Source organism: Gambusia affinis, linkage group LG22 (assembly GCF_019740435.1).
Source record: "Gambusia affinis linkage group LG22, SWU_Gaff_1.0, whole genome shotgun sequence".
Taxonomy (NCBI): Eukaryota; Metazoa; Chordata; class Actinopteri; order Cyprinodontiformes; family Poeciliidae; genus Gambusia; species Gambusia affinis.
Genome location: NC_057889.1, coordinates 9,437,973 through 9,453,534, shown reverse-complemented (window position 1 = coordinate 9,453,534; position 15,562 = coordinate 9,437,973). Strand labels below are relative to the sequence as shown.

The following is a 15,562-nucleotide window of genomic DNA, read 5'->3' as shown; positions in this document are numbered from 1 at the left end:
ATTTAGTTTCTGTTGTAGATGATCCAATTCTAGTTTTAGAAATTAATGCATTGAACATGAACTGGGATAAAGTAGCCCAGGCGACTTGTTTTTGCGCTGCAAGTGTGCGTTTAAAGCCGTTTTTCTGGGTAAAAGTCCCTCTCTGGTTCCGATCACTACTAGACTCTTCCGTGTTTCCTGCCCACTCACTTGATCGTTCCTCACCCCTCCCATAAGAAGCGCCACATGACCTGCCGAGTAGGAAGTGTCGAGCTAGCGGACATCAACAGCAGTAGAAGCAGCAGTCCTCAGAAAAGACGAGAAGGGAGCCGCGAAATTCCGATTTCACATTCTCGACGTTTCCGTGAAGATAACTTGCTTCTGTGTGAACCAGACCGAGCTGTAAATCGGCCGCAGTCATGTACGTAAAGGTGGTGTTTTTCGCCGCAGCTCTGGTGCTGATTGGCGCTGCAGCCAACCCAGGTAAGTTTCGCGACCTCTTCACCGAGCACAGCTAGCGGCTAATTGCAGCCAGAATCCCCCCGGCAGAAACAAGACATTTTAAAATCATCAGTCCACATCTGCTTACTGCGACACCCGCTAGGTGTCTCGCTTCTTTAGTTTGACAGTTACCACATCAGTGTTCTGGTTTAAATCAATTATTTATCCAGTTTCTGGGAACTTATCAGCTTTATATCCACGTTGGCGAGAGGAAGTCGTGCTTCCAGAAAATGCTAGCGCTTTAGCTTGTTAATAAGCACTGCGACCTGGAAGTACACTGGTATTGTGTAACGATCAGAGAGATGTTTGTGTCATAATGTTTATTATCTGATAACACAGTTATGGATTGTAAAAATATCATCGGTAGCAGGCATGATGGTTTGAGAATCCGGAAGAGGTTGTTGTAGTACAGTCACACTTTAAACAAACCATGTTTACCTTTTTTGATTTTCACAAACATTTTAAAAAGTTTTGAAAGGCTATTATGTTCAAATCGATATAGTACCCTCCCCAAAAACAATTAATATGTCGTTTTTCCAATTTTCAAAAGTTTCATAAACTCACCAGTCCAAGTTTGACTAGTTTCATTTTGAGGTTTGCGTAGAACCTGATCTAGGATTATGTAAGAGCGCTGAAGGCACTGAAATTATAGTTTTATCCATTTAGGCAATAATTATGAAGTTTTCAAAGGTAAAACTTGTGTTTTAAACAAGTACTTATTTTAGGATAATCCAGTCTTAGTCTAGCCAAACAAAGTATTGTAAGATTTGTGTAGAACTGGATTCATGGTAGGGGACAGAAATTTCATTTAAATACCTTTTTAATTCTCAGGAAAAAAAAACAAAAAAACAACCATTTAAAAAAAAAAGGTAAATATTATTTTTTAGGATGTTATTGATTATGATGGGATAACTCACTCCAGGTCTGACTAGTCTGTAAGATTAATGCTGTGAGGCATATTTAATCAATTGACACAAACTTTAATCCATTTACTCCAGTTTATTTAATTTCTTTCATAAGTAAATATGTCTTTGACAAAATATTTGTTGCATTATCTTTTTATGACACTCCACATTTATTTTAAGTTAATTTCTTGCTTTCTGTGTTAATGCACAGATGCTTAACCTGATTGTAATCAGGTTAAGCGTTTGGATCTACAAAGATGCAGATAAAAATCTATATCTTAGAAGTCATTCATGTTCAAATAAGCATAACTAAACTACATTTCTGAATTCCTTCCAGATGGCTGTACTCTTCTGCAATGTGATGAGTGTGTCAAAAACTCTGAATGCAAGTGGGCTAACTGCACAAGTAAGTATCTCAATATGTGGCAGGTTGTGGAACCAAGGAGGACAGGTTGGCCTTTGTGCCCTTAATTGTGCAGACAGCTGAACTTATTGGAAGTTGGATTCCTTGCCGTGGAGGAACGGCTCATTTTGGCTTCTCAAAAGCCTGAGCTAAACCATAGCCTGTTGACACTGGCCAGCTCAGGGCCAGCTTTAAGCAGTGAATTATGGAAACAAGATAAGGCTGGAATGAATTAGGCAGATTATTGGAGGCCTGCTCACATTTGTGAGTTGGGGACTCAGAAAATAAAAAAATATATATCATGAGTGCATTGATGGCTTATCTAAAATTTACCGTAGTACTATTCTCACCTAAATTTTGCACAATTACCATTATCATTTATTTATTGTTATGTACAGAGCTGCCTGACTTGGAACAAATGACATTAAAGGGACTTTAGCGTATGTGTAAGCTGAAAATAGCCTGATTCCAAATTCAAATTCTCTGTGCATCTTTAATAAATATTTCAATTGTTGAAATTGTTTCCTACTAACCTGTTGATATTCAGCTAGCCAATGTTTTATTTCACCACCATTTTCCCACCAAATTTCCTTTGTTTTCTCTTGGTTCTCTTTGGATTAAGGTTGATCTCAGATCACATAATTTCTAATGAGGGATAATTTCTGCAGTTACCTTTTTTTGAGCTTCCTGGATTTAATTGTAACTAAAACTTTGATTGTTTGTACAACTTGTCTCATGTGAGTCAACGGAAATGTAGCAAATATCAATATTCAAGATCTCTTACTGTAAAAATACAGAAAGAAATTAACATGTTTTCAAATTGACCAATGAATGAACTCTTACTTTTGCAACCACAAGTTAACTGCAAGAGAATAACAAGTTAGAAGATACTTCTGATTTTTATCACATTTTAATGAACTACATTTCTCCAAAACATTCGTTCCCTCTTAATGAGATTTACAATTTCTGCAGTAAAATGTAAGTAGCAAAGCGGTTGCAGTGACTTTTAAAGCATGTTTCACAGTCTGCTGGCTGCTGTGGTTATTCGAGCTGTGCCTCATTCAGTAAGATGCTTGCCGAAATAAACATGAATGATAAATTGTTTCCAGAGTCAACCAACGTTTTTTTTGGTTTAAACGTTTCGTCTTACGGTTTGGGGATTTTGGTTTTAACTCGACGGCTCAGCTTCTTGTTTTTTTGAAAATAATGCATTATATTTGGACTATGATGGTTTTTAAAAAAACATTTTATGAGTAAGTCAAGAGATCTAGTTAAACATGCCTTTTGGAAGGCTTCAAAGTGCAATTTGACATGATGCACACGTATAGTCATTTTGAAGATGAAGAAAACAGCAGAGGAAGTGAGGGGACGTGTGGCAGGAAGCGGGTAATATCCCCTAGAAGGGTAAACGAACGAAGGAAGAAAAAGATAATGACACAAGTTTGAGGAAAGCGATCACTGGATTGAGATTTTGACTGTAGCTCAAGACGCAAAAAAATCTGGTAAATCACACTTGAATATTGGAATGTTGTATCTCAAAAATGTATTAAAAGTAGCTCCAGGAAACTTCAACAATCCAAATTCCCTCAGTAGACCCAAAAGCCGCAGGTGTTTTAACCGACACGATAGCCGACCTGTTTGACAACCTTCTATATTTGCGGCTCTGATTCTTTCCAGGAGAGACTATATTGAGATTTCATGACACCACGCCCTCCACCTGCTTTCACAGTGATGTTAAAAGGTTCTGTGATAATGCATTGCTGAGTGATTCATCCAGAGGTTCAGCAGGACAGGTAGAACAACATGCGTCTGCCTCCTTTTTGGGGCGTTCCAAGACTAGATGGTTAGGTTTTTGTTGTTTCAGCCGAGGGAGAAGCTTAACCCGGTTTACTGTTACATTTTGTGCACAGGAGGAAATGGCAGCTTGCCACCCACAAAAACAATAACTTTGAAACAATTACACCAGCGTGCATTCAGTAAGTATTTAGTCTATACAATTGTGGTATCGAAACAAGACTTTTAAACACATTTTTCTTGCGTTTATATAAAGTAAAGCCTTGTTTTCTTTCGAAAGAATGACCCTGAAAAACCAACATGTGTGCCTGCTTGACATGAAGGAATACTGAGACTGTTAACGACAGATTTTCTCTGAAAATAAAACCCGACCATATTCAGGAAGGGATCACCCATTTAAAGTGAACAGAGGAGGCAGCTGGAACGCCAGCCGTGTCCACTAAGACGGCTGCTCTGTAATAAGGAGTATCCGCATGCTGTGGGTAGCGAGTCAACACCACATTATCACCAGGTTTACTTTTGGTTTTAGGGATTTTCTGTAAACAAGCACTCTGCACCAGGAGCATGTTTCCCTGCTGTCTCCGGCTTTAATGCTTCCAAAGCTTACACGTGTACATGTGAGCGCTGAGGAGCTTTAAATGCAGAGTGCGACAGAGCCTGCTGGGAGCGCCAACTCTCTGGACCACGAGGCTGTTCAGCACAGTGATAATAATGTCACCATCTTGGCAAAGTGTGGGAGTGGGTCCTACCTTTTGCAGCTGCATGTGACATAACATCCTTCTGACTTAATGGAGAAGGAAAAACATACACAGACTGCAGTATCAGGTTACTAAAAGTTGTAGGGGGGAAAAAAAAGTCTATCAAACCTTTTTTTAAATCAAATCTACATGCACATGTCAATAGATTAGGATATAAATAAAAACATAATTTATTTTAGTAAAATAAAACTTATTCCATCCACAGGAATATATTTTAAATGGTTTATTTTTGTTGGTTAGGATATTTATTGTTTGTTTTTTTTTCACTTGCTGCTAACAAAAACTCTACTCAGAGTATTGCCTAAAAATTTGTATCATACACATCACAAGAAGAGTAATTGCTAATAAGGTAGCAGTTCACTGTGCTCCAAGTTTATTGATGGATAGTTGAGTGGAAGGAAAAGATCTGTGTGGAAAAAGTTGCATAAATGGCAAAGTTGAGGCCTTTTTAGGAGTTTGGAGTCGATTATTCAAGAGTGTTTTTTAGGGTGGAGGCAGTGTTCCAGGCCTTGTACACACATAGCTGGGTCGTTATAAAAACAAGTATCTCTGCCACATCATATAAAAAACCATATATCATACATATGGGACTGGTTTCAGAAAAGTTTTTGTATTTGTGCTCAGTGGCACAAATATGCCACTGAGCATTGTATTGAAGATGCTAAGTGCATAAGTCCAAAATTTAATTATATTAATTATTAGAAAATGATATTCAGAAATTAAAGTTCCAGACTCTGGAGGAGGAGGGTAGTTTTAGAAGTCCAGAGTGAGGTTTCCATTGATTGATGATTTGGGGCAGCCATTCCATTCTCTGGTGTTGGTTCAATGTTTCATCTCAGCCTTCAAACAGGCAATTTTCGAGCACTTCCTGCTTCCCGTTGCTGATGAGCTTTATGCAAATGCTGATTTAATTTTCCTCAATGCCTCACCGAAGCCGCAGTTTGATCACCTCCATGTTGTTCTGCATTAATGTTTAAGTTTATGCAAAATGAGGCCCAACCAAGTATTGAGTACATTAACTGAAAAGCTCATGGACATTATTTTCACCAACAGATCTGCACCACAAATACATATAAATCTTTTATTTAAATGTTTTTGAGAAAATTAGTTCTAACTAGTTATAAGGCATATCCACAAAATTAATAGAACTAAAGTGTTTAAATACATCACTGTGTGTGATTCAGCTATATGTGTTTTTGCTTTTTGCATCAAATGACTAAAATAAATGAACTTTTCAGTGTTATTCTAACACCTGAACATGTACCTTCTTTTTTTTTTTTATTAATGTAAATCACAGCTGGCAAAGTCTAAAGCTACATTTTTAGTAGATTTTTCCTTCTTTCTAGTTTTCTTTTCTGACCACTTAGAGAAATGCTGCTAAATCATGTTATTCAGCGGGGCAGTTAGAAAACATGTCAGAGAAAAGCTGCGGAGTGGCAGCGCCGTGCTTTATGTCAGCTGCTGACGTCTAAGTGAATAGCTACTGAATGCCTCACATAACTGAACCACCAGCAAAGAGGCAAACTCTCAAAAGACTCTTGCATCATGATCTCCACAAACTGATAATTACATCTCAAAAGCTGTTTGGAAGTTACTTGTTTTTAAAACTGTGTGCCTGATCAATGTATAATCTGCTGCAAAGCAGTGGAAAATCTCATACAGGCTAGTCTAGTGAGCCACTAGCCACAAACTTAGAATAAGTTTTGAGCCTTATTTAGTGCTTTAAAAATTACCTCAAGACTTGCGTTGGTAAACCTGGTGTATTTTTGTAATTTATGGGAATCCATCTGTTGGGAGTCCTTTATGGTGTGGTTGGTCTTAAAGAGACCTGTTCCATTCTCTGTGCATTTCAGATTCATAATATCTCCACAGATTTTAGGTAAAACACATTTAGGAGCATTCCTGTTCTGCTTTGGACTTCTCTGCAATCATATTTAACTGCTGATGAATGTTTAATTAGAAATATTTCTTCCACTCCTAAAACATTTAATAAGGCCCATTGGAAGACGTCCATTACACAAAGGAACTATAGTGTTAAAGCAACAACACAACCCGCATTCATACTGACAATCACATGGATGTTACTGTGACATATCTCACCTCCGTCAAACATTTTTATACATTTTTTCTTTTCAGTTGAATCACACCTCAACATGGTAAAGTATATTTCTGCAGCAGCAGCTCATCAGCTTAAGCTTAGGTTTATTTAATTGAAATTTAGTAATTATAACGTTTGTTTTTTTTTGTTTTGTTTTTTTTATGTCTGGAAAACATTTATATAATTGTTTGCTTTTGTTTCATGGTTAAACTTTAACAACAGCTGTTAAGCATAAATAAGGCAATAAATGGGTGTGGAAGGGAACGTATAGTGACTTATTGTCTTTCTTTTTTCCACCATGACCAAAGCTATAAGCGTGTTGAAAATCAGTGAAAAATCAGAATTATTGTAGATTCTGGGTATAAAATGGAGCATTTTTCTCTGTTGGCCTTAATATGAAGCACAGCCAAGATCAGACTTGACGATGGGGCAAAGTTCGCCTTATGCATGGTTAATAAATGATTAGACTACACAACAATAGACAATGCACCTAAATATTTTCTCCTTTCTAATATTACAGAAAAAGTGATACCAGTATTTCCAGTGTGTTAATTTAACACTTGTAGAGGCTACTTGCATTAAAATCCTGTACTATGATTTGTAGTAATGTTTTGCTCTTCAGCTACTGTTTGGTAATGTGTGATGAAACTTGCTGCTCATATTTTGGGTGTCGAATGATAACAGAGTAGGTTTGGTATAACTGCAGTGAACAGGGTCACATGTGGCTCGGTAAAAGAAAATTCATGCCAAAATCAGTTCCAGTGTTTGCAGTTGTCAATGAAGTCCTTGTTCCTTTGCAAAAGAAATCGTTGATGGCCTCAAGTCTGTGCTTCTGAGGAACTTGTACTACTAGCAAAAAAAAAAAAAAGAAAATAAAAAAGGAAGAAATAGGTAGGGGTATATTTTGGAGCAGGGGCAAATCTAAAACATGCAGGGATCTGGCTGTGGAACTTCTCTTCTGTAAGTAAATGCTTTCCATGGCAGTACATGTGCAGTCGTCCATCTTTAACTTCAGTGAAGTAAAGATGAAACATTGTTCACTTTCATTAGACTATCACATTCAGAATTAGATGTGAAGATGAAACCAGTGTATTAAAAAAAAAAGCAAGTTAGTTACATAATTGGAGTTTTTTTGGTAGATTTAATCTTAATGAAAGACACACAGAGTAGCGGTAATCTATGTCAATGATCATAGCTCAGTGTTTTTGACTATAATTGGATTCCTAAAATGTTCATTTTTACCATTCGAAAATAAAGAAGTATGAAGAGCTCTTTGCTAAAGCTGAACGTCAGGAACATTATGCTGACTTGAAAATAATAGGGTGGTTCGATGGGGCAGGCGAGATAGAGAGGAAGTGGAAGTAGGATGTAGGTTTGTGTGAGCAGCTGATCCTACATTCCTGTAGGGGGGCGACGAGAACGGAGTGACTCGCCTGCGTATCAAGCTGTGCGCCCTGATTCAGTGTGGTGCTGCTTTCTGTATACATGCTTCTGTATATTTGTGAATCACTTCATCTAGGATCATTAGTCATAGTTGGAATTTGTTACATGCTTTGATGTTTGGCTTATTTATGATGTTTTAGTAAAACCTGAAGACTTACATTGCATTTTTTATTTTTTTTTTTTATCAGGTGTTTCAGTGGGAGTTTCTTGTGTGAACGTTACCCTTGTGGCTAACGTCACCTGCAGCAACGCAACCTGTTCAAGTAAGTTTGACTGCATATCAGAGCTAAATGAATAACAGCCATATTCTTCTGGCATTAACGTAACATAACATAGACCCAAGAGAATCAGCAGACACTTATTGTTTTACATGTGATGTATTTCTTCATGATTAGACTCTTATTTATCTGTAGATTCTGGATGGGTCTAATTATTATTGCCTTACTAAAATATTAATTAATGGTCAGTCAGGGCTATTTGGGTGTTTTTCTCTTATCTGTTGTCTATAATCCAGTTGTTTGGGTGTTTTGTCTGGCTTTCCTTTGTATGTTGTGTGCTGGTGTTGGTTCCTTGTCCAGCTTCCGCTCCTACAACCTTGGCTACTACACCTACTACCAAACATACAGCTGTTCCCCCCGTCATCTCTACGACAGGTAACAACTGCCTAATACCTGAGCTCTATCTAGTCTGTGGAGTCCATTTTGCTCTAGTTTTATTAACAGGTGTTTTCTGTTTTTTGTGTTTTCATAAACTTTGTGTCAGAAGTATTTTATCAGGCTTAAGGTGGTAGGGTCCCACATCCAATAAAAAGATGTGCAATAGATATATAATGTCATCTCAGTACTTAAGCGGTGATTTATTTTTATTTAGTTAAAATTGGTTTAAGTTGGATTTAAACTAGTTTTCTTAATGTTTTGATCTGGGATACCAGTTTTTGTCAATTTGTCAATTCTCTTAAATACAATATAAAACATAAGAACAACACTAAAAATATTTTTAGAAAAAAAATAGTCTCGTTTAGAAAAGCATGTGACATTTCCTTCCCGCTTCATTTTAAAACACTCTGATGTTGTCTGGCATGATGCATTTACTGATCGGAAAAAGGTAGGATGTATTAGTTTCCAACCAGCAGGTCACTGGTAAAAACTGTTCAAGTTATTACAATTCTACTCATCACTCTCTACAAAAAGCACATTTGTGGACAAGGTTTCCACCCAGACACCTTTCTTGGTCTTACAGACTGATATTGGGGTGTTGTGTTTTTATCTATTTTCTTTTTATCTTGGGGTTGTGGTTATTGATTGTATTGCCTGTTTCCAGCCAAATCTCAAAAGCACACTGAGCAGCAGTTAGTTTATGGCCCACCAGACAGAACAGAAAGGTAGAATGAAACCTGGGAAATCCATTGCTGCCTATTCAAGTGAATTATTTGAAAGGGTAGAAGCTAAATATAAATTGTGCATTCAATAGTAGCAGAATGTAGCTTTACTGCTGTACTAATAATCTGTCCTTAAATATCAAGTTATTTATCTGATTGCCCTCGCTTTTAAATATGTCTAAGCTAAAGTGGACAAACCTGCTTTATTCTAGAAACTGTAATTCAATGAAACATGAGGGAGGTAGAAGCCAGAAGTAACTCTTAAAAGGAGAGCGAGGTGTGAAGCACATGCTTGACACCTTCAGCTCTTCAACAGCTTAACATTCACTCTTCTCTGCCGCTTTTGTGGTTGTGAGTGAAACTATGAATCCTGTGAGGTAGAGAGTAACCGATGTCAATTTTTATCTTGAATAAATGTTCGATAGGTCTGAAAAGTGATACAAATATATAGGTTATGTGTTTAAAGGTACCAAATCAACAGTTTACAAGAATTACAGGTGTTTTTATTTGTTAAGGGTTTGTTCTTGCTGTGACCCTGTTTCAGTGAATTCAACGAATGTAACCGTAACGCCGACTCATCATGGCAACAGCTCCACCACTGCAACTTCAGCCTCCACTTTGGGTAGGTCTGACATTTACAACAGCAGGCGTCTCAGTGGTCTTGTATCTCACTTTATTATACAGAAAGGTTTCGAATTTCTTTTTTTTCTTCTTCCAAGAAGCGTGTTGAGCAATATTCCAAGTTTGCTGAGATAATTCTGAAATATTTAAGCATCTTTTTAGACATTTTATTACTTTGCTTGTCACAGAGGTGTCATTTGGTACTTACCAATAAAACTAAAGAGTAGTTTTGTTCCATCTTGCACAGTAACCTGCCTCTGGAGTATTTTTTTTTTTTCTTACCCACCTGAAGGCATTTCATCCTGCCTCTTGATTTACAGCATGTTTTTTAATCTGCTCAGTCAGCTTGTAAAGCAGTGAGGTTATGTGACTCCTGTAAATTATAGGAAGTGACTCATTCTTATTTTAGTTTGATCAGGGCCATAATTTCATATTTAATAAAAGTTGACAGGCCCAAAGAGTGAATCAGAACCACGGTGAATGGGAATTGGAGTTGAATATAGAGAAAATGTAATATTAAAACGGCTGCATTATGGCAGAAAAAAAAAACTAATAATATTAGTTTGGCTACAGTTGACTCTAATTGACTTCATCCATCTTTCTTTTCCACACCACTGACTTAGATGAAGTATTTTAGTTACTGGGATCTGTATTAGGTTTGGACTTTGATACTAGTGAGAGTCCATCCAGCCGCTCAAATGCACTTTTGGCTTGCAGAGGATGAATCCAAGCAACACAAGTTAAAGAGTAGTTCAACAGTCATGATGTTTTTACAGTCATGTTGTTACAGAAAATTTAAACCCTTCATGGGAATCAAATCTGTAGCGTTGCAGAAATCCAACCTTTGTTGCCTATAGACCCATTCAATAAATTAGAGTATTACTGAAAATCCAATTTGTCTTAAGAACTTTAACACTAAGTGAAAACACATTGTATAGGTATTTAAAAGCAAAAACGTGGTGTTAATGTTATTTTCAGAGGCTACTTTTAATTCGAGAAGACTCATCTAAACCAAGATCTTTCTTGGTCCATCATGAAATCTGGAATAAAAATGAAAGAAAGACCAAATACCTAAAAGAAAAACTACAAAAAAAATCATTTTGGAAGATTTTTGACTTCTTCAAGCTAAAACTTAAGGAAATCAAACTAAATGGAGCTTCATTTCTAATTTATTTATTTATTTTTTTTAAATATCACATTTTCTTTTTGTTCCCTTTAAAGCACCGAATACCACAACGGTGGCCCCTCACAAGAACTCGACATTTGATGCCGCGAGTTTCATCGGTGGAATAGTGCTCGTCCTGGGCCTTCAGGCTGTTATCTTCTTCCTCTACAAGTTCTGCAAATCCAAAGACCGTAACTACCACACTCTCTGAAGTGGCTGCACTTTAGGATCCAAGCCGTCCTCACCGATTTCAACCCTTCAGCACACACTCACAAGGGGTGGACTCAAACAGCGTTTCCATACAGTTTTCTTTTTTAATGTTTAGACCTGCATGACTGAATGATTCATTTCATTCCAAAGTGAATCTCCTTCAACGTGCATTTAGGTCTCAAGCATGTGGATTACATAAGTAAGCAGCTACCCCCACCTCCATCGTGCCATTAGTCATCCTGCATAGAGCATTTTCCAGCAAATTGAGTGGGCTTGAGTTATTTACAGCCCCTCTTCTTATGCCTTCCCCAATTAAATGCACCACACAAGAGCAAAACAATTAGCCATGTATACAGAGTAGCTTTTTCCTGCTGAGGCTTGAATATCTGTATTATTTTTTTTACCTGATTTGGAAACGCTGTTTGAGCTCGTGAAAAATGTGGCAACAGATGATTAAGGATTGCTTTTAGCTTGTGAAATTTTTATTTTCTTTTTCCACACATCTGATCCGTCAGGAATAAAAGCGACAATTAATCATCTGACGTCAAGCAGGAGGGAAAAAAAGGTCTTATTTGAGTGTCGAGTGTTTTTCTGCTGTTCGGTTCCCACCGCCCTCCTTGGAAGCCTCTCTCCCAATTCAAGATGTTTAAAAATGTCAAACGCCAACTGCCAGTAGAGCAGCCCACCGCAATAAATAATGTATAGAGCTAATTTCAGAACCACAAATCTCCCATATCTTTTCATCTTCTGATTGTTAAATCTTGCCGGTGACTCGTGTGGAGCAGGTCCTTGTCGTTTGCTTTGGTATTTAAACCGGGTCAAAGTGAATTATTTTAGAATATTTTCAAATTATTTAGTTTTACTGTGCAGAAGAGGATGAGGTGTGGCGTGCACCTTTCTTGATGTGGACAGTGAAGTGCCTTTGATGTCCAGTGTGAGTGAAAGCAAGTAAAGGGTTTGTATTTTTTGTTTTCTTTTTATTATTTCCATATTGTGAGAAGTAACAGTATCGCTGCGCTGATATTGCTTAGAGCTGTAGTGTCCCAGCTGGACTGAAGAGCCTTTTATTGTTGAAGAAAACAGGATTTTTTTTGTCCTTGAAGGCCGTCGTTCGGTTCGTAGCTGCAGCAGAAAGACCAAACGCGGCAGGACGACTGCGCGATCGCGCTACTGCAGACTTTTGGAGTGAATAACTTAACAGAATTTCCTTCCACTTTGCTACATCATGGTTCAAATCTGAGTGAGCTGGGAGGAAAATCTTTTGATATAGGCGACGAGCATGATGGTCTACTTCATACTAAAAGATTGTGAAAATATTGGACTTTATCTTCCAAGATAAGTGTCTAGAAGAGACAGAACATGTAGACCTGCTGTTAGTTAAGGATTTCACTTCTATTTAATTGATTTGTAGTGTAAAGGTCAGAATATCAGTCAAGTTGCCGTGTTGAAGCCTCGTCTTCTTACTAGCTAGCTGCTAGCTTCTTTTTTTTTTCTGGATTTCTCAGCTTTTGTCTAACCTGTAAATAACCACGTCCTGTTTCTGTCCTTTTGAAAGAGAAGCAAAATGTTGATTGGAGCGTTTAGCTTTGCGGTGGCTCTACTAATTTTGTATAAATGGCTTTCATCCCCCCAGTTAGTGCATGCTGGATGCTGTTTTCATTGCATATGCAACTAGTACCTTAGACACCTTCAAATACCACTTAATTATTTGTGATGAGTCCATATGCTAATGGAAGGATGCCTTGAAACCATGTACATGAAGCCAAAGGCCTCAGTTTTTGGCATGTTTTGTAACCCTATTCTTTTTTTCAGGTTTAGCTCACAAATAAAATCATAGGCTTGTTTTAAATATTCAGATTATGACCACAAAGCAATTAATGAATGCAGATGTTTGTTTATGCTTGTATATTTTGAGGTTGCATGGTCTCTTTTGCATTAACGTTACGAGCCGGCAACGTTCCAGCCCTGCTGCGCCGTTTCGGTATCCCTTTCTGCTGCATGTCGAGTCCATTTGCACAAATGGAGAAATATTTTCGAGTGCTGCTGAGCACGTTCCGCTTTCTGCGAATGGCACATCGACGTCCCAATGTGCCGCGTCTCGAGCAAAAGTGCCTTATTCAGTTATCATCCATTTCCATCTGTTGTGAAACAAGATGTCACGCTGGCCAAACGTCAGCCCGACTCGTCACTTTAAGGCTCCTGTAAAGTGCTTTCCTGTGTTCTGCGTACGTTTGTTGCTCTCAGCCTTAATCTTTTCGATCAAGTCCACAGAGCTGTTGCAAGGTGACAAGCTGTTCAGGCAACATGCGTAGGCTACTTTCTGTTTCGGTGTAAGATTAAATGCTGCTTTTGTCAAGATGAAAAACATCAAGTAAATCGTATATTTCAGCTGAAGCAGTTTGGTTGTAGCCTGAACAGCTTCTCGGCAACTATTTGTGATCAGACACACTGGTGAAGTAACCACAGGCAGGCCTGGTGTTCTCTATTTCAGCTTTCCCTCCACCCTTTACGCAATGACTTGAACACCACTTCAATTTTAACCTGCTGATGTTTTCTGTTGTGAAAGATTTTTAAGAGCAACATTAAGATTCACTTGATCACAATTCAGTTTTCAACCAGGCAGTGTTGGCCTTCTTTGCCTTGTTGCTTTATTGCTAATTGCACACACACTGTAGCGCTGTCTTTCACTGTCCTTTTGTCTTGTTGGTACAACTTCTGGCTTTTCTCTCTCACCACTCTAACACAGAAACGTATATAGCCATATGTAGACACTGAACGGTGACACAATGCCTCCCCTTGAATGGTCTTTGCTTCTTCTTGTGCCACTCAACTTGTTTTGTGCCTCTGACGCCTCTCAATTGTTTTTTTGGGTTTTTGTTTTTTTTTGGCCTTGTTTTCTGGTGTTGCCTTTAGTTTTACAATGTTAAACCAATAAAGTTTGAATATCATTAAACAAATCTCTGCGTTTACTCTTCTTCATATGATACCCGTGTGTGTGTGTGTGTGTGTGTGTGTGTGTGTGTGTGTGTGTGTGTGTGTAGTTTTACCTAAGTGGGACAAGAATACATTCACTGTTGTGGTTGCATCAAGTTCTACTGATTCTTTGTCTTTAGTGTAACTTAATGCTGACCCAACAGATTTGCTGGGAGCAGAGGAAGTGAGTCTGCAATATTCTGCGCTGTGAAAAAGTTGTTTGCATCCTGCGTTTTGCTGTGTGTTTTAAACCAACAAACAAATTTGCATGTTGAAAAAAGATAATCCGAGCGAGACGATGCAGATTTAAAATGATCTGAGCTGAAAGAAGCGATCCAAGTAAACATTTAACACAAGTGTTTGGTAACTTTTCTTTAACACCTCTGGAAGGACTTTGATCCAATTTGTTTTGCAGAATTTTTATTTTAGCCAAATTGAATTGGATTTGAACATTTTTTTTTTTTTTTTTTTTAGGTCAAAGCACTGCATCTTAATCAGCTTTAAGTGCAGACTTTGAGTAGGCTGTGCCAAAAGCTTCATTTGTTGTTTTCATAACTAAACTTTCTTCTTGAGGATTTTCCAGTAGAGAGCAGGACACATGGCTCTATTAAATATCGGACGTTTTCCAGGTTCTGATGCAGCAAAACAACCCCAGACCATCACACTTTCAACACTGTTTGGCAAAAGAAAGTTCTTCTTTCCCCTCCATTAAGAAATGTTCTAAACTTTCTCAATATAGCCGATGTGATCGTTCTCTTAATACATCAGCAGATTAACCTCAGATGAGTGCAGTTATTTTTATCCTTGATGAAATAAAAATCCTTCTGACATTTTCTGTGGTTTAGGAGTGACATTACTCAATGTGTTGTGTCTTAGATGCATGGGATTGCACCGTCTGTGGAAGAACTGCATCTGCAGACCAAACCTCATAAATCTTCTCCCGTATATTGTTGAATGGGCTTAAAGACAAACTTCCCCAGTTTCAGTTTTTGCTATTGTACCTTTTTTTTCCTACACTTTTTCCTTCCACTAATATAGTTGGATAAAGCACACTGGGCAGACTGTTTTGTGACTTATCCCTGTAGACGATGCTAATGACTTGACTGTAGCCCTCTCCAAGTTTGACATGGTCAAAACAGCTTTTGGTTATTAGAAATCCTCTTTAACTAACCCTATGCATTATAATTTTCAGAAAAACTGAATGTAGGGGTTTTGTTGGCTTTTAGCCATTAATCTGACTTCATATCATGTGTACAGTGATACCATTATCTGCTCGCAATAAACAAGTTTTGAAAAGCTAAACAGTGCAAAGTTTAGCACCCTCAAACAAAATC

The 15,562-nt window shown here is 37.9% G+C and overlaps 1 protein-coding gene across 2 annotated transcripts; it reads left to right on the top strand.

Annotated features, from left to right (window-relative positions):
- The first annotated feature begins 159 nt into the window (after positions 1–159).
- cd164 (CD164 molecule, sialomucin) lies at positions 160–14,212 on the top strand. Of its 2 annotated transcripts, XM_044105941.1 has the most exons (6): positions 160–462; positions 1,723–1,791; positions 8,070–8,144; positions 8,460–8,534; positions 9,804–9,881; positions 11,102–14,212. In XM_044105941.1, the coding sequence occupies exons 1-6, from the start codon at positions 399–401 to the stop codon at positions 11,254–11,256; spliced, it is 516 nt and encodes a 171-aa protein (XP_043961876.1). In that variant the 5' UTR covers positions 160–398; the 3' UTR covers positions 11,257–14,212. The 2 variants fall into 2 exon arrangements, with proteins under 2 accessions (XP_043961876.1, XP_043961877.1); XM_044105942.1 differs by lacking the exon at positions 8,460–8,534 and having other exon boundaries at positions 187–462.
- Positions 14,213–15,562: the final 1,350 nt, after the last annotated feature.

What these genes read in the sequence shown, in the direction of transcription:
- cd164 (XM_044105941.1), top strand. Translation starts at nt 399, where the DNA reads ATGTACGTAAAGGTGGTGTTTTTCGCCGCAGCTCTGGTGCTGATTGGC. An exon ending in TGGCGCTGCAGCCAACCCAG is followed by an intron (nt 463 to 1,722) that starts GTAAGTTTCGCG and finishes AATTCCTTCCAG; the next exon opens with ATGGCTGTACTCTTCTGCAA. An exon ending in CAAGTGGGCTAACTGCACAA is followed by an intron (nt 1,792 to 8,069) that starts GTAAGTATCTCA and finishes TTTTTTTATCAG; the next exon opens with GTGTTTCAGTGGGAGTTTCT.